This window comes from Schistocerca piceifrons, chromosome 1 (assembly GCF_021461385.2).
Source record: "Schistocerca piceifrons isolate TAMUIC-IGC-003096 chromosome 1, iqSchPice1.1, whole genome shotgun sequence".
NCBI classification, from domain to species: Eukaryota; Metazoa; Arthropoda; class Insecta; order Orthoptera; family Acrididae; genus Schistocerca; species Schistocerca piceifrons.
This window is the reverse complement of record NC_060138.1, coordinates 835,572,517-835,596,513: the sequence shown is the minus strand read 5'-3', so window position 1 is coordinate 835,596,513 and position 23,997 is coordinate 835,572,517. Positions and strand designations below refer to the sequence as shown.

The 23,997-nt window shown below is 42.0% G+C and overlaps 1 protein-coding gene across 1 annotated transcript in view; it reads left to right on the top strand.

The window, feature by feature from the left end:
* LOC124775498 overlaps positions 1 to 23,370 on the top strand; it is a 164,612-nt gene extending 141,242 nt beyond the window's left edge. The window contains exons 7-9 of the mRNA XM_047250334.1: positions 6,506 to 6,605; positions 10,443 to 10,543; positions 23,252 to 23,370. Of these exons, the coding sequence (XP_047106290.1) occupies positions 6,506 to 6,605; positions 10,443 to 10,543; positions 23,252 to 23,370 (320 nt within the window). The remainder of the gene's footprint in view (positions 1 to 6,505; positions 6,606 to 10,442; positions 10,544 to 23,251) is intronic.
* Positions 23,371 to 23,997: the final 627 nt, after the last annotated feature.

Sequence of the window (23,997 nt, the reverse complement as noted above, 5' to 3'; positions counted from 1 at the left end):
GGTCCTGTAATTTAGTGGATTACTCTTACTACCTTTCTTGAATATTGGTGTGACCTGTGCAACTTTCCAGTCTTTGGGTACGGATCTTTCGTCGAGCGAACGGCTGTATATGATTGTTAAGTACGGAGCTAATGTATCAGCATACTCGGAGGCTGACGTTAGTTCCACCGCAGTTCGCCACCAGTTCAGTTTTACTAGTCTGCTCAGCCTACGACGTCCGACACCTCAACCTACGACATCTGGACGTGGTTTCACCTTGGTTTCACACGTGTTGAAGGCACTCACCACAGCACTCCTCGAACACCCGACAAGTTGTGCAGTTTCCGAAATGCTCGTGCCGAGCCTCCGGGTCATCACAGTCTGCCCTCGGTCAAACTCACAGATAACACGCCTTCCCCATTATACAAACGGACAGCACGCTCGCTGATACAGCATGTACCGCGCGTCTGTCTGACTGACAGTCATTCCTCGCCATGCAACGCCGCTATCGCATGAACGGGTTTATATCGAGAGTGGGTCGGTGGTCACGATGTTCAGGCTGATTAGTGTGGGTACTATACGCTCAAACTAAGCGGCGGCTGGTGGAAACAACAGCAAAGTCATGTCCTATTTACAGTCGCTCTTATCAGCCACTGTGCAGAGTGTCAACTTGGTTTGCGCATATAGTAAGTGCTCTCTAAGGTTGTGGAATGCTGTAAATAACACTACACCAAGCCTTACAATGCGAGCCGGAAAATAGGCAAGCATGTAACAATTTGTGAATGAACAATAGAAACAGATTTCAGTACTCTTACTCAACCAAAGCAGCATCTCAGCGTAGCGCCAGCGCCAGTGTCCAACTAGAACTCTCTTTGTACATTCTAACCGAATGTTCCCAGTAAACCAAGTTCGTTCACGTCTCGTTTACCCACCGCAATTGCTCTCTAAAGTCCTTCCTCGTAATCTCCTACTGAATTTGTTAGTCATGCTTTCATAGATCGATTGCTCAGTACAAAATATATCTTTGCAGAGTGCCTGGTATTTAGAGTATGTAGAAGAACATCAGTACTAAAAGCTGCGATTCTGACCGATAATTATCAACTTATTAGAGGAATCTGCTGCATGTCTCGCATTGATAGCCAGCTCATTCAACATTACGATCAGCTTCTGTTTGATCTGAGGCTATGAATTGTTCTCAGTCGTCTTTGCAAGTTTCTGTACTCATTGTTGTTTCAGATACCAGGAGCCAATTGCTCGTCACCATCATGTGACACATACAGGACTGTTTAAAAAAGTGTGTGTTTGATTTTGGTTTCCAATATTTATAAAGTACTTTCTGTTATTTTGTAAAAGGCAAAAATTGAGTTATAAAAATAAAGTTATGAAAATTGTAGGTATGTTTTCTCAGTCGATTCATTTGTCTTGTACTCAATTCCGACATACAATGTGATCATAATGCGAGGAAATTATCTTTTATTGACTTAATTTTCACGATAGATTATGTATGCAGTTTATCCCACACATTTAAAGTGAGGAAATCCCAGTAGATGTCGAACAACTAAAAAGTAATATTACAACAGGATTCATATGTTACAGGAAAATTAAGCTTCTCATAATAATGAGTGAACATACTCTTTGCAATTATTAAGGTAGGAGAAATAAAATACAGGGAGCGAACGGTTGTCTGCAACTTGTACGAAAACCAGATTGAAGTTACAAGACTTGAATGTCATGAAAAGGAGCAGTAGTTGAGAAAGAAGTGAAACTGGTCGGCAGTTTTTTTCCGTGTTATTCTATCTGCACACTGATCAAGAAGTAAGGGAAACTAAAGACAAATTTGGAAAGCTAGTTAAAGTTTTAGGAGCGTAAATAAAAACTTTAAGGTTTGATGATAATACCGAAATTTTGTCAGAGACAGCAAATACCTTGGAAATGTGAAAATTGCCTTGAAAAGAGGTTTGCCATTATAAGATGAACATCAGCAAAAGCAAAGCAAACGAAATGGCGTGTAGTTGAATCAAATTAGGTGACTGCGAGGGAATTAGATGAGGAAATGAGATACTACAAGTAGTGAATAAGTTCCGCTGTTTGGGCAGCAAAATAACTCACGACACCTTAAAAATAGAGTGTATAAATTGCGGACTGGAATATAAGAAAAGTGATTCTGCAAAAGAGATGTATTTTAACATAAAGGTAAGTGTTAGGAAATGTTTCTGAAAGTTTCTGCGTGGAGTGTAGTCAGGTACGAAGTGAAACGTGCAGAATAAACAGTACAGCAAGGAGCAAATAGAAGCTCTTTAAATGTGTTGCTGCAGAAGATCAGATGGGTATTTGTTTATAGGACACGTCCTGCGATATCAAGGATTTGTCAATTTGGTAATGGAGGGAAGTGAGAGGAGTAAAAAATTGTAGAGGTGAAACAAGGCGTGACTACAGAAAGAACCTCCAGCTGAAAATATATCGCAATAGTTATACAAAGATGAAGAGGCATGAGCGGGTCAGATAGTTTGGAAAGCTGGATAAAACCGAGAATAACGATAAATGCTCAAATATAATGCTCAATTCAGTTGTAATTACTGAAATGGTACTCACAGATGAGAAACAAGTAAACAAATTTAAAAACATCCTCATTAACAAAGTAGCATGGAAATTAATATTAAAGTAAGGAAAGTATGTCAACCTGTTATTTTTATGCCACCTAAAACTGAAAACACCTGCATTACAGATACTGATTTTTTTTAAAAAGGGTCAACACTTAAGGACGTGAGCTTCTTCTGTCTCCACAAACTTATATTTAGTCCATATTCTAGATATAAATCTCTTGCAGTTTCTAAACTGCTTGTTGTAAGTCGGTTCTGAATTAAATGACAATGAATTGGTTACAATCAATTATTAATTTCCACCTTCTAAAGATACGCAATTTATTGTAATATTTATATCACCTGAAAACAAAACATACTTAGTAAGTCGCATTGTAACTAATGGAAGGTTATTAATGCACACAAGAAAAAGCAGTGACCATAAGACAGGAACATGAGCTCCATCACAAGTAATTATTTATTAAATGGACAACGTCTGATAGCTTATCCATAGGATTTCCGTGTTGGGACACTGTCTGCAAAGACATAACGTTTTAATCACTTGAAAACGATTATACGATTCACGAAGTCAGCTATCTTTGACACATCACAGAAAATACCAGTAGCTTGTAAGTTATTCTCTAATGAAATGAGTATATTATCGTTTTATGTATAAATAGCTTTCTAAGTATTGGATCCGTTACAAAGACCAACTGAAAGTAGGGGAATACATTATTTTTGGCGAAAGGTGAAGAAGCCATTTATATAAAACATCCTGTAAAATTTTGGAAAATGCTGCCAAAAATTAAATTGCTCAGAAGCTTCATATTGTTTCTTATACACTTACCTGTACATAGGCTTAACTTCAGCATATTCACACAACTGGGCAAAGATTCAGGGATAAACGACTGGTTACTTAAATTATCTGTTACTAAACTGCCAGGGAGACTCTTTAATTAACTAGAGCAGACTTTTATCACAACCTTTAGAATATTTTGATACTGCAATTTCTATGATGGATGTTACTTCCTCTTGTGAAGTGAGACATTCGAAGAGGTGGTTTGTATCCTTGTTATGTTTCTTCTACAAGCAGTAGACAAGCATTCGCAACATTATTTCCGATATCCAATTCCTGCCACCACGTACAAGTATTTTGTAGGGAAAATAGTTCACATATAGTATATAGAAGTGCTGATGATGCCGCTGAAAAGTCGTAATATACTGCTCTCGAGAGCAATACTGTACTTAGTGGCTTTTGCACTAAGTGTCTCGTTTCCCAGCATGTAAGGACTTGATACAGTCATGAGTTTTCTTACGCACTTCCCCTACTTTTTTTTTAAACAGAAATAACTATTTCGTGTATCTATTAGCAAATAATGCAGATTTATTCAGCACAACATTTTCGCACAATATAAGTACGGTACACAAAACTTTTGTTCATCCATTCACCAACATGTAGAACTTAATCGTCATTGTTTTTTAATTTACTGTTGCCTTTTTAGGAGTGGCACGTGGCAACACGCAAGGTGACTCTTATTAACGTTTAAAATCCCCGAAGCGACGTAGATGACGCTGAGACAAGTAATAACAAGACAGATGGCGCCGCAAATGTCAGGAAATACCACAAAAGTAGATGAGAAATGTTGAACATATGACGTCACCACATGACATACTGTACCGCGCCGCACGTGCAGCGTCTGGACTTGGGACTGGAGGGATGATTGAGCGATGCAATACTTGCATTCGAGCAAACCGTGCAAATTTCGAACGCCACTTGTAAATGTGATCTATTGTACACGCTGAAGTTACAAAATTAATGTCCTCGCGTTACCAAATAAAATCTGATCTTATTTTGTGTTTCTTTCCTTTTGTCCCTCCTGTTTTTGTTTACAGCCATTTTTTAGTAAAGAAAACGTAGGTCATTTACTAGAAACGATGCAAGACTTAAGCTTATACTCCTCTACTTGTGACGCAATGTGCTATGTTTCTGTTGTACAGTACTTTGCTCTAAACCAACGGAGACCGCGAGGGAGATAAATAGGATAATAAATTATACCTCAAAGTAAATACATAACTGTCTACCTGAATGAAAAAAAATGCTGCCTGACAGACGCAAGACTCGAACCCTAAGCCCCACGCACTGAAGTCGCGCACATGGGCCCGGAACCACACCGGTATGAATACATGACTTGGGTTAGGATTATCAATTGCGACAGACTGATAGACTCAACGCTGCAGGTATGTCCTATTATGACGTCACGTCTTCAACATTTGTCATCCACTTTTACGGTATTTCCCGACGTTTGCGGTCCCATGTATCTTGTATTAAATTACTTGTCTCGGCCTCATCTACACACATCAAAAAAAGTTTTGCATCACCTCGGTTCCGAGAGTTCCGGGATCTGTACAGAAAATTGGAATAGAGATCAACATAAACATCATTTCCGCCCTTTTTATTGCTCATGAATACCATACATTACGTGTTGTACCACCATAAAGCGAGACCGTCAGAAGTGGTGGTGCAGATTGCTGTATACACCGGTACTTCTAGTATCGAGTGGCACGTCCTCTTGCATTGATGCATGCCTGTATTCGTCGTGGAATAGTATCCAGAGGGTCATCAAGGCGCTGTTGGTCCAGACTGTCCCACTCCTCAACGGCGATTTGGCGTAGATCCCTGAGAGTGGTTGTTGGGTCACGTCCTCCATAAACAGCCCTTTTCAATCTACCCCAGCATGTTCGATAGGGTTCACGTCTGGAGAACGTGCTGGCCACTCTTGTAGAGCGATGTCGTTATCCTGAAGGAAATCATTCACAAGATGTGCACGATGGAGGCACGAATTGTCGTCCATGGAGACGAATGACTCGCTAGTATGCTGCCGATATGGTTGCACTATCGGTCGGAGGATGGCATTCACGTTTCGTACAACTGTTACGGCACCTTCCATGACTACCCCAAAATAGCAGGGAACCTCCACCTTGCTGCACTCACTGGACAGTGTGTTTGAGGCGTTCAGCCTGGCCGGGTTACCTCCAAACACGTCTCCGACGTTTGTCTGGTTGAAGGCAAATGCGACGCTCATCGAAGAAGAGAACGTGATGCCAATCCTGAGCGGTCCATTGGGCATGTTGTTGGGCCCATCTGTACCACGCTACATGGTATCGTGGTTGCAAAGATGGACCTCGCCATGGACGTCTGGAGTGCTGTTGCGCGTCATGGAGGGTATTGCGCACAGTTTGAGTCGTAACAAGACGTCCTGTGGCTGCACGAAAAGCATTATTCAACATGGTGTCGTTGCTGTCAGGGTTCCTCCCAGCCATAATCCGTAGGTAGCGGTCATCCACTGCAGTAGTGGCCCTTGGGCGGCCTGAGCGAGGCATGTCATCGACAGTTCCTGTCTCTGTGTGTCTCCTCCATGTCCGAACAACATCGCTTTGGTTCACTGCGAGACGCCTGGATACTTCCCCTGTTTAGAGCCCTTCCTAGCACAAAGTAACAATGCGGATGCGATCGAACCGCGGTATTGACCGTCTAGTCATGGCTGAACTATCTCCTTCCTGGTGGAATGACTTGAACTGATCAGCTGTCGGACCTCCTCCGTCTAATAGGCGCTGCTCATGCATGGTTGTTTACATCTTTGGGCCGGTTGAGTGACATCTCTGAACAGTCGAAGGGACAGTGTCTGTGATACAATATTCACAGTCAACGGCAATCTTCAGGAATTCTGGGAACCAGGGTGATGCAAAACTTTTTTTGATGTGTGTATGTCGCTTCGGAGGTTTTTAAATGTTTATAAGAATCACCACGTATAAAAATTTCATTGGTTGGTGCTTAACCCATTTCAGATACCTGTGACAAATATGCCGACTCCATTGCTTTTGCTGCCTAGACAGCTGGCAGCCATGTGAGAGACAGAAAAGGACACCTAATGCCTTACTTGTTGCAGAGGAAATGGTGACGTTACCAGAAGGGCTGGCTGACTGCGACTGCCTGCCACGCTGCTCCGAGAGGCATTACTACCCGCTGGATTATAAACTGTTAGACAAGTAAGTCACTGCGAATACACGCTGCATACAAATAAGTTACCGCACCGCTACCAGATGTCTGTTCATGACTGCTCTTGGTGCTTTGCAATCGCTTCACCGCCTTAGCATGTACTCTTAATAGTGGCATAGTCAGCTTTGTAATTTTTGAATAAGATCTTTGATGGTTTGGTAGTCTTTCCTGATGCTCTGCCTGCTGACCTGAACGATCGCCCAATAGATATTTAACACTTTACCTGGCGTCTCGCCTGTGCAAGTGCCTGCCATTTTCAAAGATTTCAAAGATTTAGTACAGGACTCGGATCAACAGCAGTGCTGTCTAGAAGGCTCACCGTGACCATCCCTGGTGTGGTTTCCGTTTTGATATTTACAGCACATGTTTAGCATTATTGCGAGTTTCACAGATTTCCACAACCTGTCTGGTTAATCTGATTGTCTCCATTCTTTTAACATGCCCATAGAGTTTTAGCCTACACTTTTTCATATCTGTATGGTCCTCTTCATTTTTGTTTACAGTTCTCTGTATTATACGGCTATAAATTACTTGACAGTAAAAATGTGCTGGTCGATTTGGAAATAAAAGCGGAACCGACTTAAATATAGGACTATCATCTGATGTGTTAACACAAAATATTCTCAGGAAGTACCAAAGACGGTTTTGAAAGAGACATAAGATACAAAGTGGCCAATGTTTTACAATACAGTGAATGCTCGTAACCGTGTAATATCCATCAAATTTAAAGTTGTTCTCCATTTTTCATTTCTCCAATTGCTGTGTCTTCGCTTTTAAACGTTCTTGATAATACTGAGTTGGTGCTTAAGTTCGTAGCGTTTTCCGTAAGTTTTAAGAAACACAACACATACACGTTAGGGCGGGTTCAGTCATCAATAATATATTATTCTTCACTATTTAGAACAGTCTGGCAGCGCTGCAGTAACTTTTCGATTCGACGACTGTATAAATAACGTGGTTTCGAGGCGAACAACTCGACTAACCATGTTCGGAGCGGATATTCATTCATAAAGAGAGTTCGATGAGGGCGGAAAAGGTGAAACTCTGAGGGCGCAAGATTAAATGAATAAGATGAGTGCGGAATTACTTCCCCACGCAACAACTCCTGTATAGATTGTTTTGACAGTCTAGCAGAATGGGGAGGGAGGGGTGGGGGGTGGGGGTGGGGGGTCGATACGTGGATTAGCATCACTTTACGCAGTTTGCTTGGTCGCTGTTCTTCGATTGCGTCTGAAAGTCGTCTCAGTTGTTGACAATAAGTGTCAGCAGTGATGTTCACACCTCAGGGAAATAATTCATAGTAGACCACACCGTCGCTGTTCCACCAGATTCTGAACGTCTTTTGTGGATGCGCGCAGGTCTTTGTAAGGGGAGTTGCTGCTTTGATTGGGCTCAGCCATTCCTTTCATTTTCTTATGTTAGCATGTTTTTCTTGTTGTTGTTGTTGTTGTGGTCTTCAGTTCTGAGACTGGTTTGATGCAGCTCTCCATGCTTCTCCACCCTGTGCAAGCTTCTTCATCTCCGAGTACCTACTGCAGCCTACATCCTTCTGAATCTGCTTAGTGTATTCATCTCTTGGTCTCCCTCTACGATTTTTACCCTCCACGTGCCCTCCAATACTAAATTGGTGATCCCTCGATGTCTCAGAACATGTCATACCAAACGATCCCTTCTTCTAGTCAAGTTGTGCCACAAGCTCCTCTTCTCGCCAATTCTATTCAATACCTCTTCATTAGTTATGTGATATACCCATCTAATCTTCAGCATTCTTCTGTAGCACCACATTTCGAAAGCTTCTATTCTCTTCTTGTCTATAATATTTATCGGCTACGTTTCACTTCCATACATGGCTACATCCATACTAATACTTTCAGAAACGACTTCCTGACACTTAAATCTATACTCGATATTAACAAATTTTTCTTCTTCAGAAACGCTTTCCTTGCCATTGCCAGTCTACATTTTATATCCTTTCTACTTCGACCATCATCAGTTATTTTGCTCCCCAAATAGCAAAACTCCTTTACTACTTTAAGTGTCTCATTTCCTAATCCAATTCCAAAAATGAAATGGTTCAAATGGCTCTGAGCACTATGGGACTTAACATCTATGGTCATCAGTCCCCTAGAACTTAGAACTACGTAAACCTAACTAACCTAAGGACATCACACAACACCCAGTCATCACGAGGCAGAGAAAATCCCTGACCCCACCGGCAATCGAACCCGGGAACCCGGGCGCGGGAAGCGAGAACGCTACCGTACAATCTAATTCCCTCAGCATCACCCGACTTAATTCGACTACATTCCATTATACTCGTTTTGCTTTTGTTAATGTTCATCTTATATCCTCCTTTCAAGACACTGTCCATTCCGTTCAGCTGCTCTTCCAAATCCTTTGCTGTCTCTGACAGAATTACAATGTCATCGGCGAACCTCAAAGTTTTTATTCCTTCTCCATGGATTTTAATACCTACTCCGAACTTTTCTTTTGTTTTCTTTATTGCTTACTCAATATACAGACTGAATAACATCAGGGAGAGGCTACAACCCTGTCTCACTTCCTTCCCAACCACTGCTTCCCTTTCATACCGCTCCACTCTTATAACTGCCATCTGCTTTCTGTACAAATTTGTAAATAGCCTTTCGCTCACTGTAGTTTACCCCTGCCACCTTCAGAATTTGAAAGAGAGTATTCCAATCAACATTGTCATAAGCTTTCTCTAAGTCTACAAATGCTAGAAACGTAGGTTTGACTTTTCTTCTAAGATAAATAGTAGGGTCAGTATTGCCTCGCGTGTTCCAACATTTCTACGGAATCCAAACTGATCTTCCCTGAGGTCGGCTTCTGTCAGCATAAAGACACCATTTCTCGTCAGCAATAACGATGCAGGATAGGCGTGGTCGGTGTTGTTCACGAGCCAGCCGATGATGAGCAGGAAGAGACACGCATGTGGCCATCCGCTGAATTTTGCGATTTTTCGTTCACAACATGCGGTGCCCAAATAACCAATTTTTGAACTATCCCCCTTACGTGCAAATGTCGCACTATGGTGGAATGACAAAAGTTCAACACTTTTTTCTGTTCTAGAGTACACTGACGTGGATCTTTGTGGATTAATGCATGTAAACGATCTTCATCAAACCCCGAAGGTCTTCTTGAAGGTGTACAATCACTAATGTTAAAACTGGAAAACCATTTCGATGTCGTGTCCTGTCCAATAACATTATACACATACACGGCGCAATTGGTTCTGGCCGTCTTCGCTGCTGTCACCCCTCTATTGGATTGAAACAGAAGAAGATGTCGGAAATGTTCCGATTTCTCCAAGCCGCACGCCATTTTCTAGAGTGCACAGGATCACTCACTATGAGAAAATGACGATACGTAAGCTCAAATAGCAAGAGCGAAATACGAATAAAAAATTGAAATCGATGAATAAACCTATAACAACCAGGATATCAACATGAAAAACAAAAACATTAAGAACTTATGCACCAACTTAATAATTAGCGAGGGACAGCAACAACTGTTTCTTAAAAAGATAGTATATTCTGTTTTATTGGTAGTCAAAAGAGATGAAGGGAAGAGAATAGTGGTATAACACTCGCTCTGATCTGCTCCTAAACTGTTCTAAGAGGAGATCGCAAATGCACTCAATGCAAAGGGCAAGACTTCGTTGTAAATGCTGCTACAAATTCTTCCTATTATATGTAACGGAGCTAGCAACTGTAAGGGCTTGCAAGGTGGGTGGATTAGCTGGGTTTTGCAAATAACGCAAATGGCATTATTTCGAAGAAGCTGGTACAGAGGTTTGCTTGTTACAGCGACAATGGTGGCGGTGCCGCCCTCTATCGTTGGAGTGTCAAACAGTTCCCACGGGTCAACCTGAGGAAAGACGTCCTCTTCACTTTCGTTGACCTTTTAGGTAAGTCATCAACTTGTTAATGAGAAAAATCAATTCTCAAAGAGACACTAACCCTGATTGAGAATACTGTGCGCTGTGTGTATCTTCAACCTTCTTATCTTTGTGAAAGGGATGGCGTAGAGTATGCTGTTGCAATGCTGGTCCATGAAGCACGTCTGCAGTCAGCCACAGGTCAGTTCGCCCGCGGGTGGGCACAGACAGTATAGGCTGCCAGCCAGGTAGTACTTATGCACTCGTTCTGCACATCCGCCAACCACTTGGCACCCCAGCTCCAAAGCGATTACACCAACTTCACCGTCAAAATTGTGAGGTACACTGTCAGTTAAATGCTGCTAATTTTTTGTAATCGCTCTCACTTGACAAACTGAAGATTAATTCCTGAGGTGTTCCTAGGCAAGTTGAAGATAATATACGAGTAATTCTGTGGAAATGGTTTCCAGTTAATATTTTTATAGGTGAATAAGAAGATGAATGTTGTATCAGAACATAATGGTTAGAAAACGTCTTCCGTTTCTGTTCCTTATATAACGTTCTAAATACTTTCAGAACGTTCTATTCGACTGAGCTCAGAAATATTGCAACCGCCGTGGAAGCCTAGAAAATTGGGGGTTTGACACTAATATCGGTCGTTTTTTATGCATGTAAGCCCTTTATTACCTACTATGGCTTCAAACCTTTCAGAGATATGCAGAAATATATATCCTCTCTTGCATCTGAGTTTGTTCATAATTGCAGAATTACTTTCACATGTTCTGCGTTATTTCCATTAAGCCTCCTTTACACAGAAGTGAATTGTAGCGAAAAATAACTAACGATCATTTGTAAAACGCAAACTTCTAGGGTCAGAAATGTCCCACTTATTAAAATATTTTGGGCTATTATGGCGTGCTCGGATGTATTTCTTGTTGCAATCCAAAGTTTCGTCTACATCTACGGAAGACATCTCCAGTGGGTTATAGCCTCCTTGAAGGTTCGATGCACACGCTGGTTCGCTACCAACGAGCGAGTTAGTTTCCTTGGGTTTCAAAAAGAAATTTATCCGTTCACGTGTAATAGCCCTTAGTATTTGAATAAATGTGGAGGAGCGCCCCCACAAAATTCGCCCGTGTTCACTACTGTTTGCTCGTACTTGTGAACAAACGGTAGCCTGCCAGCCATATGGACCTGCGTCGGCTTTTGTCACTAACAATCGCTACACAGGTTTCACTCAATACCACATTATCTACAGCTATGATGAAGACAGGATTCGTTTCCAACGCGAGCGCGTTGATTTTGGCGAAGCAAAATGGTGTAAGAAAATATGAATATAGGCCTAGGTGTCTGAATTTATATCCAAGTGTGAAGCACTTGGAGGTGGTGTAGCTCTGGCCTTCCTTGGCGTTTTTCCGAAACATTGCACATATCTCGGTTAACGTGTTCCGCTGGTTTCTCTTTACAACTGAATGGAAAATTTAAAAGCAGAATACTAATAGCCGGCAAGTAACATTACCTGAAGAATGGCTAGCGCTTACACTCTGTTGTTAGCAACTGAAGAGATTTAAGTTAAAATTGTTTCCGCGTTAGAATAGCTGTTGTGTCCTCCCCATGGACAACCACCTTAACGTTGGTGGGGATGATTGCATGTCTCAAAGATACCCTGAGCTTTGCTGGTGGGAGCTATGGTCTCGGAAGGGTCACCCACGCTCGAGTGGTCAGTAGGTTAGAGGCGATCTAATGCAACAACTCTGTGGCCTTCCAAAATTTTCCCTTGCTGTTTTTCTTCTCGACGTATTTTTCTATGAACCAAAGTTTGTAAGTAAGTGTATTAATGTTTATTTGATGACATGGAATATTTTCACATTGTAAAGTTAAACAAATGTTTCAAATCCTTGTCGGGTTTCCAGCCGGATCAGACTGTCATCTGAACACAATATTTCAACGGTCCAACTGGCCGCCATCATCAGGTGAGAAAGGCCACGCTACTCTCGCTGATAACTGATTCCACTCGCTTTTTTTTTCCTTTATTGTTCTTCAATTCCCCATCGGGGCAGGCTGGCAGCAGCATATGCGCTGCTCTTCAGCCGAAAGACATAGAACAGACAATAGAAGACATTTAAAAATAACATAAAGGAGAAAACATGGTGTACATAGATATAAAAAGGAGGAACATCATGGAAGACAATAGACAAAAAAGGGGCGACTGTAAAATGGAGATAAAAACCGTAAAACAGTAGCGCACACAAAGAAACCACACACTGGGACAATTAAAAGAACACAAGGCGCACTATGACCGGAGAATAAAGTATCAACGGATGGCCTAGCACATATCAATCACTGACAGAAACACGAAGTACAAGTCCAGCACACAATTAAAATCACACCTCTCGACGCACAGGAGAACAGCACTAAACACAACACTGACGATGATCAAAACGGAGGACCTACCATGAGCGAGGAGATGAGGGAGAAAGTTAGAAGGGACGGAGGGGTAGAGAGGGGGGAGGAGGGGGGGAGATGGGCGGGGGCGCGCCGAAGAGGGCCACGTAGGGAGGGATTCCACTCGCAAATGACTGCACCTTTATACAGATATGCATCGGAAGTACAACAGCGGATGCGCTAGATACAGTGCGCACGCGCTCAATCATTCCTTTTGCCCCCTGGCGCAAAAAGAGTTGCAGCGCCTCCGGTGCTGAATACTGTTGAAAACGATATATCGTTACAAATGATTATTCATAGCCGGCCGATCCGGATGTCGTTGTTTCCTCATATATGATAAAACACGATTCCACCTTTTACTTAGCGGGTTTCCATTACCACGATTAATGATATTATCTGCTAGTTTGTTGTTATTGTTATTTGCAATCTAGTTGTAAGTATGCGATATCGTCAAAAAGTATTGTGAACTGATAGCTGCATTATCGCTGCGCGCGTAAGCGCGCTAACAGCTGAGTACAGTGCAGAGAAGAACGCAGTAGGGTGTTGGTGCAGACAGTCGAATCGAGTCGCGCAGCGGCTCTTTTGTTGCGAAGTTTTGGTGCTAAAGTACATAATGGCTCAGCGAGCATCTGGCGTGGTCCGCCGAAATACAGAGCATTACGTGGGCACAGTGTAACTACTGTAAGAGGGTGCTAATTGACACGAAGAGTACAGTGGGCTCAATTTGTTACGGAGCTACAAGAAGAAGAGCCTGTGACGGATATTGCCAACGAACAATGCCTTACATTGTACTGACATCTCAACCTGAAGCAAGAGTCAACTAGTTACTTGGTCAGACTTGTATACAGCTTGGCAGCGTCGTAGTTCTTATCGAGTTTGAGTAATACCAATTATTTCCAAGCGCTGACTAACGGTTTTACCTAATGGAGAATACATAAGTAGGAACCTATTCATTATCGATGATCCGAGAAGCCGTAATGACTGAGAAACTATTTCAGTGTTTTATGAAAGTAATAACAGCAATTAAAAGTCTTCTAAGACTACAACTAACAAAAATCCTCAAATCTAATTATCAGTAGTTTCAGAGACAGTGCTTAAGACAGTAAAATTCAGTAAAAGATATTTTTTGTGTATATTTTCATGGATAAATAAGTTTTAATTTAGTGCAACTGCAAACAGTCAGAAATGAGTGTTCATGTTTTGACCCAACAATAGTAATAAATGCACAAAGTTATTAGCAGCAATTGTTAATGAATAGTAATAAAAACTGAAGTTAGCAGAAACCAATGTCAGTAAAATCATACCACGAGCTTTGCCATTCTTTTGCAACCCAAATTTTGACTTTGCAAATTACTTATCTGTAACTCACAGGGAAGTGATTATTGAAGAATGCTATGTCATTACGATAAATTTTAACCTAAATGACAGCATTTAGTAGTGAGTAAACATAAATAGCTTTTTGAGTGAAATTAAAGATAATAAGCAATTTTTCATTTGCATAACTGTTTGCCAGTGATGAGATTTTGTTGTTATTTGATTATTACCAATTGTTTTCAATGAGCTGCTACTTAACTGAAAGATGTTGGTTCAGTGTGACATATCCATTTGAAATCACGCTAGAGCTATCATTATTACCAGTTTTGTGCTGTTTTCGCCTTGCAACAAAACCAAGCATTCTTACATAAGTTTTTCACCGTTAACAGACAATCGTTATAATGACAGTAATATTACTCACGTACTGACCTGGCGACCGTTAATTTTCTTTAAATCATTAACTAAAATTCTAACATTTTCCAAATTTAACTAACTGCTGTAATTACATTCAGACAAATTTTATATTCATTTAACCTTAACAGAGTTTTTACTTCTCGTCATTACTGCAAACACAGAGCTTTCGAATGCTCTGTGTTTGCAGTAATGACGAGAAGTAAGAACTCTGTTAAGGTTAAATGAATATAAAATTTGTCTGAATTCAGTTATAACTGCACCTACGTTCGTCGAGACGATGCCTTTCCAGCGCAACAGGGAACTTTGGGTACACGGTCTATTTAAGTAGTAATTAACGGGAAGTGTAGTGGGTGGTTATAACCAGACGATGAGCAGTCAACCTAGGGGGCTCCCTTCTTGGGAGTATGTGAGTGGCAGCCGCATGGGTCCTTAGCTAAGTTTGACGTTACTTCCACTTACTTGTGTGGGGCTTCTTCTGTTTTCCTTCCTATCGACATCCCTTGGGCAACTGCTATTTTTTCGGACCCCAAAGGTATTAGGTATCTAGGTCTTGGAGGTGTGTTCCATTTTTCATTTTCTATCTCTAACGTCTGAGGAGTCTCCAATGAACATTTCGATTCCTGTTCAGATACTATAATAACGTGTAAAAATGGTAATCAGCCTTAAAACAAAATGGTGATACTCAGATGAAACAAAAAAGAAAATTAATCGGTGATTTAATTCCCAATAGAATAAATTAAATAGACTGAAATTACGATCACGAGAATAAATAACAGTGGCAAGACCAGTTGTACAGATAGTACAAACAGACGTCAATAGATCGCAGGTTGAGCTAAAGCTCGAGCATTAGATTCCATCGTGATTGTGATCATTTATTTCTGTATTAGTAGCTCTGCTTAAAAAGTGACCTGCTCTCTATTTTGGTATTTAAAATCGTAATATATTATTAATGCTCTGACACGTCACCGGACTCAGGCAGCTCCACTTTATTACTGTACTGTCCGTGCGGACGGGAGAGTTTGTGCGCTCCGAGGAAGCGGAGAGCAATGTCGCTGGTAGCATAGCTACAGGAGGTCCAACCTAGCCGGAAAGGTTTGAGCGGAGGAGCCAGACAAAGTGAGCCTCACAAAGCTCCATCTTGCCCGTTTTTCTATTCCTTACATGTCCGGTATGTGTATGTTCCGTAGTGCTGGGGGAGCTCTTGTGGTGAAGTGAAACCTATTCGCCTAGGGGAGAAAACCCTACGGACAAACCCTGCTAGCTCAGGAACAGGAAAGAGGCAGCCCCATAACTCGGTGAATCCTGTGCAACGCCTATAACGTGGCCATGGCACATATATCGTTACCAAAAACCTTACAAGTGTGCCTCGGAAAAGGATGGAACCCCATAAGATGAAATAGGCTAGATAGACAGGTTTACGAGTCGGCACATGGAGTGTTAGAAGTCTATATACGAGGTGCGACAATAAAGTAATGAGACTCATATGAAAAAAAAAAATGTTGCTTGCCGTTTTAGTCAAGTTTAGTGTTGTCTCTTCAAAAAAAAGTAGTTCCCTTCTGATTACACACACTTTTTCCAGCGCTTCTGCCATTGATGGTAACATTTCTGGAACTCATCTTCTGTAATATCCTCCAAGACCCTCCTCACAGCTTTTTGGACATCTTATGTTGTTTGAAAATAGTGTCCCTTGACCGCCGTTTTGACACTTGGAAATAAAAAAAAATCGCATGGAGTGATATCTGGTGAATAAGGTGGCTGTGGTAGCACTGAAATTTGTTTTGAGGTTAAAAATGGTTCAAATGGCTCTGAACACTATGGGACTTAACATCTTAGGTCATCAGTCCCCTAGAACTTAGAACTACTTAAACCTAACTAACCTAAGGACATCACACACATCCATGCCCGAGGCAGGATTCGAACCTGCGACCGTAGCAGTCCCGCGGTTGCGGACTGTAGCGCCTAGAAGCGCACGGCCACCGCTTTGAGGTTAAAAATGCTGTACTGACAGAGCAGTATGGGATGGCGAATTATCGTGATGCAGAATCCAATTATAAGCAATGTTGGCACGGACACGAAGAACTCTTTTACGAAGTCTTTCTAAAATTTCTTTGTAGTAATATTGGTTAACTGTTTGTCCAGGAGGCACCCACTCTTAATGAACAATTCCCTTGGAATCAAAGAAGGTACACAAGCATGCATTTCACTTTTGACTTCGACAGGCGAGCCTTTTTTGGTCTGGGTGATGCCTTTGAGCACCATTGTGAACTTTGGCGTTTTGTCTCTGGATCGTACTGAAAAAACCAACTTTCATCACAGTGATAACACGGCTCAACAATTCTGGATTGAATTTCGTTTGCTCCAACGGATCAGCTGCCACATTTTCTCGTGTTTCTGCTTGTTGTGGTGTGAGATTTTGGGGAACCATTTTTGCACAAATCTTTCTCATACCAAGATTTTCATTTATTATAAGACGAACCGTTTCTCGATTGATGTTCAGTTCTTATGCAATCATTTTCACGGGTAATCTTCGATCAGATCGTACGAGTTCACGCACCCTGGCCAAGTTGACATCCGTCCGTGAGGTTGATGGTCGTCCACTGCGGTCTTCAACACTCGTTCTGCCTTCCCTAAACATCTTATGCCAACAAAAAACTTGAGCTCTTGACATAACCTTCTCTCCAAAAGACTTCTGAAGCTTACTGTAAGTTTTCACCCAATTTAACGCAAAAAGAAATGGCATACCGTTGCGCAGTATTATGTGGTTTCATTTCCGTGACGAGAGACACAAACACATGTTAACTTATTACAGCACAACTCACGACTGAGCAGTTGCATCGATGTGCCACTTGGACTAGAAGCAGTTTATAGACCAAGGTCAAACAAATTGTGCCTACGCGAGCCTGCAGGGTTGCCACATCTTGCAAAGAAAATCAGTCTCATTACTTTATTGTCGCACCTCTTAGACCAGGAGTTGCCAAAATTGTAATCTCAGAGTTGGATAAATATGAAGTTAGTGTCACTGCATTACAAGAAACTAAGTGGTGTGGAATAGGGATTTTACATGAGAATGAATCAGTAATCTTTTATGAAGGCTGAGAAGAGAATAGAAGGTACGAAAATGGAACAGGATTTTTGGTGAGTGACCGTTTTTTAAGGCAAGTCAAGAGTTTCAGTGCAAACAGGGTGAGGATATCATGTCTCATTACAATGCGTAAGTATATTAAGTACTGTTAATACATACACACCAACAAACGTAAATGACGAAGAGGAGGAAAGAACTGTGGAAAGAACTGTTGCCAGAAATATTGAGATCATTTTGTGAGATTTCAGTGCCAAAGTGAGACAGGAAGACAACAGTTAGGAAGGAGAGTATACATGCCAAAGCAAATGACAATAGACTGCGTCTCATCAGCTTTGCGCTGAGCCAGAACCTTGTGGAGAGCTTGACGATCTACCTCCACAAACCCATGCACAAAGGGACCTGGACTTTCGCAGATGGAAATATCATCAACAAACAACAACTACGGCTGTGTTATAAAAGAAAGAAGAACAACATGGTCAAGAGATAGTTTGAAGTTGAGAAGCTTTAGGATCCAGAATTATGCCACCTGTCTAATATCAGAGTGTATAACAAAACTGAACTCCTGGCACCAAGTTACAGTGATTAATGGGAAGATACAAAGACAACTGTAACTTAAGCAGCAAAGGAAATTCTGGGAGAATAAAAGCCAACTAACAAGAAAAAATGGTTCGATGATAAACGTTAACAAGCAGTGAACGCAAGGAAGAGAGATAGGGAAATACTTACGCTGGATAGGAATTGTGCAGAAGAGTACGATGCAGTCAAGAACGTAAAAAGATAAACAAGCAGTATTCTGAGAATAGAGAAAAAAATAATGACCAACATGATTAATGAAACATAGAGGGAGAACACAATATCTGACAGTGGAAAAATATTTCAGATGTTGACACACGTGAAGAATGGTCAAAGAAATGAGGGGTTAGTTATTAATGATAAGGCTGAAAATATGCTAAAAGGCAAGCAGAAAATTCTGGACAGATTGAGGGATTATTTTGGGCAGTTGCTCATTGGTGCAGATCCTGAAGGCAGACTTGCAGGTGATGTAGAAAAAGAAAGACTTGAAGTAAATTAACGAGATGTACGTAGAGCAATCAAGAAACTGAAAAATAATAAACCATCAGGAGAAGATAGGATAACGGCATTGATGTTGTAGGCAGCAGATGAAACATATCAGAAGGAGATGTACAGTATCACAAGTGATGTATGGAGAAAAAAGGAGTACTGAAAGAGTGTAAGTCAGACGGCATTATCGCGGTGCACAGAAAGAGCGATAAAAGAACTGTGGTAATTATAGAGGTATTTCTCTGCTAAGTGTACCATGCAAAGTGTTACCATTAATAATTCTTGAAAAATGCTGCCTTTTGCTGAAGATGTTGTCGGAGAGTACCAACCAGGTTTTCGGGAAGGAAGACTAAGCATGGATCAAATATTCACCATGAGAAAAATCTGGGAGAAGTGCTGGGAATTCAGCAATCGATTTCTGTCAACCTCTGTACATTTCTCAGAGGCGTATGATAGTACATACAGATTAAGTGTATAAAACATACTGAGGGAGACTGGTATACCAAGGAAGTTAATTAACTTGGTCAAGGTGTGTATAGCAGAGAGAAAAGCTAAAGTGAAATACCCGGGGCCGCTGTCCAAAGGAAGGAAGGAATGAAGGGAGATCGGGTCTAACGTCCCGTCGACATCGAGGCCATTAGAGACGTAGCACAAGCTCGGTTTGTGTCAAGGATGGGGAAGGAAATCGGCCGTGCCCTTTCAAACTAATCATCCCGCCATTTGCCTGGAGATTTTTAGGACATCAACGAAAATCTAAATCTGGGTGGCCGCACGAGGGTTTGAACCGTCGTCCTCCCGAAGGCGAGTCCAATGTGCTAAACACTGCGCCACTTCGCTTTGTTGGGAGATATCCAAGGAACGAACACCGTAACAGGTGAGAGACAAAGCGATGTCATTTCACCATTGCTTTTTGATTTGTTCCTGCAGAAAGTAAATCGGGAAATGAAAAGAGAAGGCTAAGGGATGAAGCTAAATGGAAGAAAATAGGTGCTGGGATATGCAGACGACATTGTATCCGTAGCGGAGTCAGAAGAAGGAAGGGCATACACCGTAGAGGACTTAGTAAAGAATTCCAGTAAGGTTGGACAAAGGATTAATATGGAGAAGACTTAAGCGATATAAATATCCAGAGAAGTCCCTAATAACGCTATATAGAATATAACTAGAGTGGAAAATTTTAAATACCTTGACACCTGCCCTAACAGGCATAATAACCTAAAAAAAAATAAATTAATCTACGTATTGCCAATGGGTGTTAAACTTATTTCAGTCTGAAACAGATAATGACATTAAAAAATCTGTCAGTTAAGACCATATTTAAAGCCTATAGCGGTGTTTTATATGGGCCAGAACATTAAGCACCACAAAAAAATGAAGAGAACTTGATGATCTTTGAGCGGAAAATCATGAGAAAGATCTTTGGACTAATCCGCGAAGAGAACACATGGAGATCTAGAAAGAACAAGGGACAGTACGACCTAATGAAACAACCGAATATCGTGCGGAAAATGAAACCACGGAGAATGAACCTGGCAGGATACGTTGCTAGGAGAGCAAAAACTTGCCGTGCCAAATCTGTACTTATGGAAAAACCTGGTAGAACTCGTCCTATTGGAACACCAAGGAACAACAGAAGGATCTTCAGCAGTTGGGTGTCCATGAGAACTGGATCCGAAGTGCACAAGATCGCTATCTGTCGAGGAACATTCTAAGATCGACGCATGATGTTCAAGGTCCGTGATCATCGATATGTACGTATATGTGTACACGCCGCAGAGATAGTACCAACAGAAGTCTCTAGATTGTGCGGCTTTCAAAAGCTCGAGCAAAGCTGAGAGTTATCGAACTGTGACGTCATCTCCTCGAAGAGGTCGAGTTGTGCTCAAGACAGCATTAATGAAGGAGAGTGCCTGAAATTAGATGGGTATATCAGACAACTAATGCGGAGGTAGTGAGTCGAATGGAGGAGAAAGAAATTTGTGGCATTACTCTACTAAAAGAAACAATCAGTTTATAGAACACACAACGAGGCATCAAGGAATTGTCAGTTTGGTATTGGAAGGAAGTATACGGGGTAAGAATTGTAGAGGGTGAAACTTCTTAGTGTTTATTTGTTTTTATCATTTCAAAAACTGACCTACAGAATTTTCCCTGACAAAGACAACTCAAAATTAACCTATTCATTTATTACACACAATATACAAGCCCAACGCAAACTGACTACTGCACAATGACAACATGGCTTCAAATAATGAACATAAAAGCATGGCCCTGAACTGGAAGAAATCCTAACAATACCCATACTTTTCATAAGTCACTTACTTCACAGAAAATCTTCATAACACGAAATACAGCAAGCATCAACTACAGCCAGCTAAATAAAGGGATTCTAACTAGTATAGGCTCTAGCTACTAGGAAGCATATGGTTAGCAAAAGAAAGATTTTGTTGAACAGCAAACAATGTATTTAGCAGATTTTAACTTGTTCATGTGACATCCAGTTCCAAAAATTATGTACGAGGGTCATCCAAAAAGTAAGGTCTCCTATTTTTTATAAGTACATAGACCTGTTTATTTCTACAATGGTTTACATCAGTTTACAGTTGAACATTTAGCTATTTTTCGACATACTCACCATTTCTGTCGATGCATTTTTGTAGACGCTATGGCAGTTTTTGTATGCCCATGTCACACCAGCTCGCCACCATGCTGTTCAGAAAGTTATGAACCTCTTCTTTCACCTCGTCGGAGCTGAATCGCTTTCCGGCCACATGTTCTTTTAACCTAGGGAACAGGTTCAAATGGCTCTGAGCACTATGGGACTTAACATGTTAGGTCATCAGTCCCCTAGAACTTAGAACTACTTAAACCTAACTAACCTAAGGACATCACACACATCCATGCCCGAGGCAGGATTCGAACCTGCGACCGTAGCAGTCGCGCGGTTCCGGACTGAGCGCCTAGAACCGCGAGACCACCGCGGCCGGCTAGGGAACAGGTGATAGTCACTGTGTGCTAAGTCAGGACTATAGAGTGGGTGATTAAGTTCCACTGAAACTGTTGCAGGACAGCAACGGTTTGCCGAGCGATGTGTGGACGACCGTTGTCATGGATAATATGTACGCCCTTGCTTAACATTCCTCTTCTCTGGTTCTGAATTGGCCCTTTGAGTTTTTTCAGAGTCTCACAGTACCTGTCAGCGTTAATTGTGGTCCCAGTGGGCATAAAGTCGACCAACAATACCCCTTTGCGATCCCAAAAAACGGTTGTCATGATTTTACCGGCAGACTGTGTTTGTTTGAATTTCCGCGGCTTTGGCGAAGAAGAATGCCGCCACTGGCGTGATTGTTGCTTGGTCTCAGGTGTAAAGTGGTATGCCCAGGTTTTGTCACCCGTGACAGTTGAGTCCAGAAAGCTGCAAGGCGGTGAAGAAATGCGCCGGAAGCATAAACTTGTTGCCGCATGTGGTCCTCAGTCAGCATGCGTAGCACTCATCTTGCGCACACGTTCCGGTAGTTCAATGTTTCCGTTAAAATTCTGTGAGCGGTGCTTCGGGAAACCTCAGGAACCAACGTGCAGAGATCATCCAGGGTGACCCGCCAATCTTCAAGCATGCTTTGCTCAACCTTCAACGCTGTCTCGTCAGAAATTGACGGTCTCCCGCCCCTTTGTTCGTCGTGAATTTCGGTCCGACCAGCTGCCAACTCTCTACACCACTTACGAACATTTTTTCATCCATGCACGACTCACCATACACTTCCGTCACTTGGCGATGGATTTCAATCGGCGCAGTGCCCTTTGCGTTCGAAAACCGAATAGCTGCGCACAATTCGCATTTGGCGGTAACATCCAACGGGAGCTCCATTCTCAATGGCTGCCAAGCCAAGACTGAGCGCCTCAGCTCGGCGTGCGCATGTTTACACACAGTGTGACCAACTGCCACACAAACCGAGTTCTGTACTTAAAAAAAAAAATTGGAGACCTTACTTTTGGGATTACCCTCGTAGTTGTCAATAATTCCACTACCCAAACATTACCAACTACATTCATCCTCATTTTACAGTGCATGTCCTACCAACATTGAGTCTCCACGAAGGACGCGTGTGCAAGCCGTCCTCTCGCTAAATGCTAACTGCTAGTCTGCCCAACCAGAGAGTCTCTTAGCGAGGACGCAGGGCGCTGCCAACATACAAACATATAAAGAGGCTACTTACAAGAGTGACCAAGTTTTGACTGCAGTGTGCAGGTTCAGATGGATGCAGAATGCAGAATTTAGAGATGAAGAGGGTTGAATAGGATAAGCTATAGTGGAGTGCTGCATCAAATCCATTCGGACTGATGGTCAAAACAACAATAACACAAAATATGTAAGTTTGCCTTGTTTTAGAGTCTACCGAAGTGTAACTGATTTTTGTTTTCAGTGTCGTTCGGCGGCGCGGCGAGCTTCTTCATGGGCTGCAGCATCCTGAGTCTGGTGGAGCTGGTGTACTACATGACGCTGCGCCTCTATTTCTACCGCCGGGCTGCCCTGAACCGTTAGTCCCGCCGCGCTTGAGTGTGTCTAGCGCAGCCACGGGGCCACCATTCTCCTTCCACGTTGCTGCCTGCTATTTAAGCACGCTTTCGCATCTCTACTACGCAACTACCTGACGGCGTGCCTCTGCTTGCTGGCGCCTCCTTCTGATGCACTGCGCTGTCGTCATCGTATCGTCATTCGGCCGATACTCTACGACCGCGAGGTCTGATACCATGGCGTCTGCCTGGCCTATGTAAGGCTGTTGCCTGCAGTATCTGCTGCTGCACCCTGCCTAGCCTGAAGCGACACGAAGGACTATATCGGAACTCAGCAGTGCTGAGGAGAATTATTGCCGCACTGATGGCGGTATCACGTATTTTTTGTCTTCAGTTGCATCGTATTCACAGACACCATACGTCTGCAGCTATACTTTATTCATCAAAACTGAACATGATAATCATTAGCCTTGTCGACAGACGGATGTATTGTAGTAAAGTATATATGTCTGTAGCTCAAACGGTCGCAATATTCAAGATTATTAAGGTTATGACATTAAAATACATATCACTTAAACATCATTTATGCCACTAATACTGTTAACTGTATTATCACCAACTACCTGAGATGCCATGGTTCTCATTAGGTCCAGAG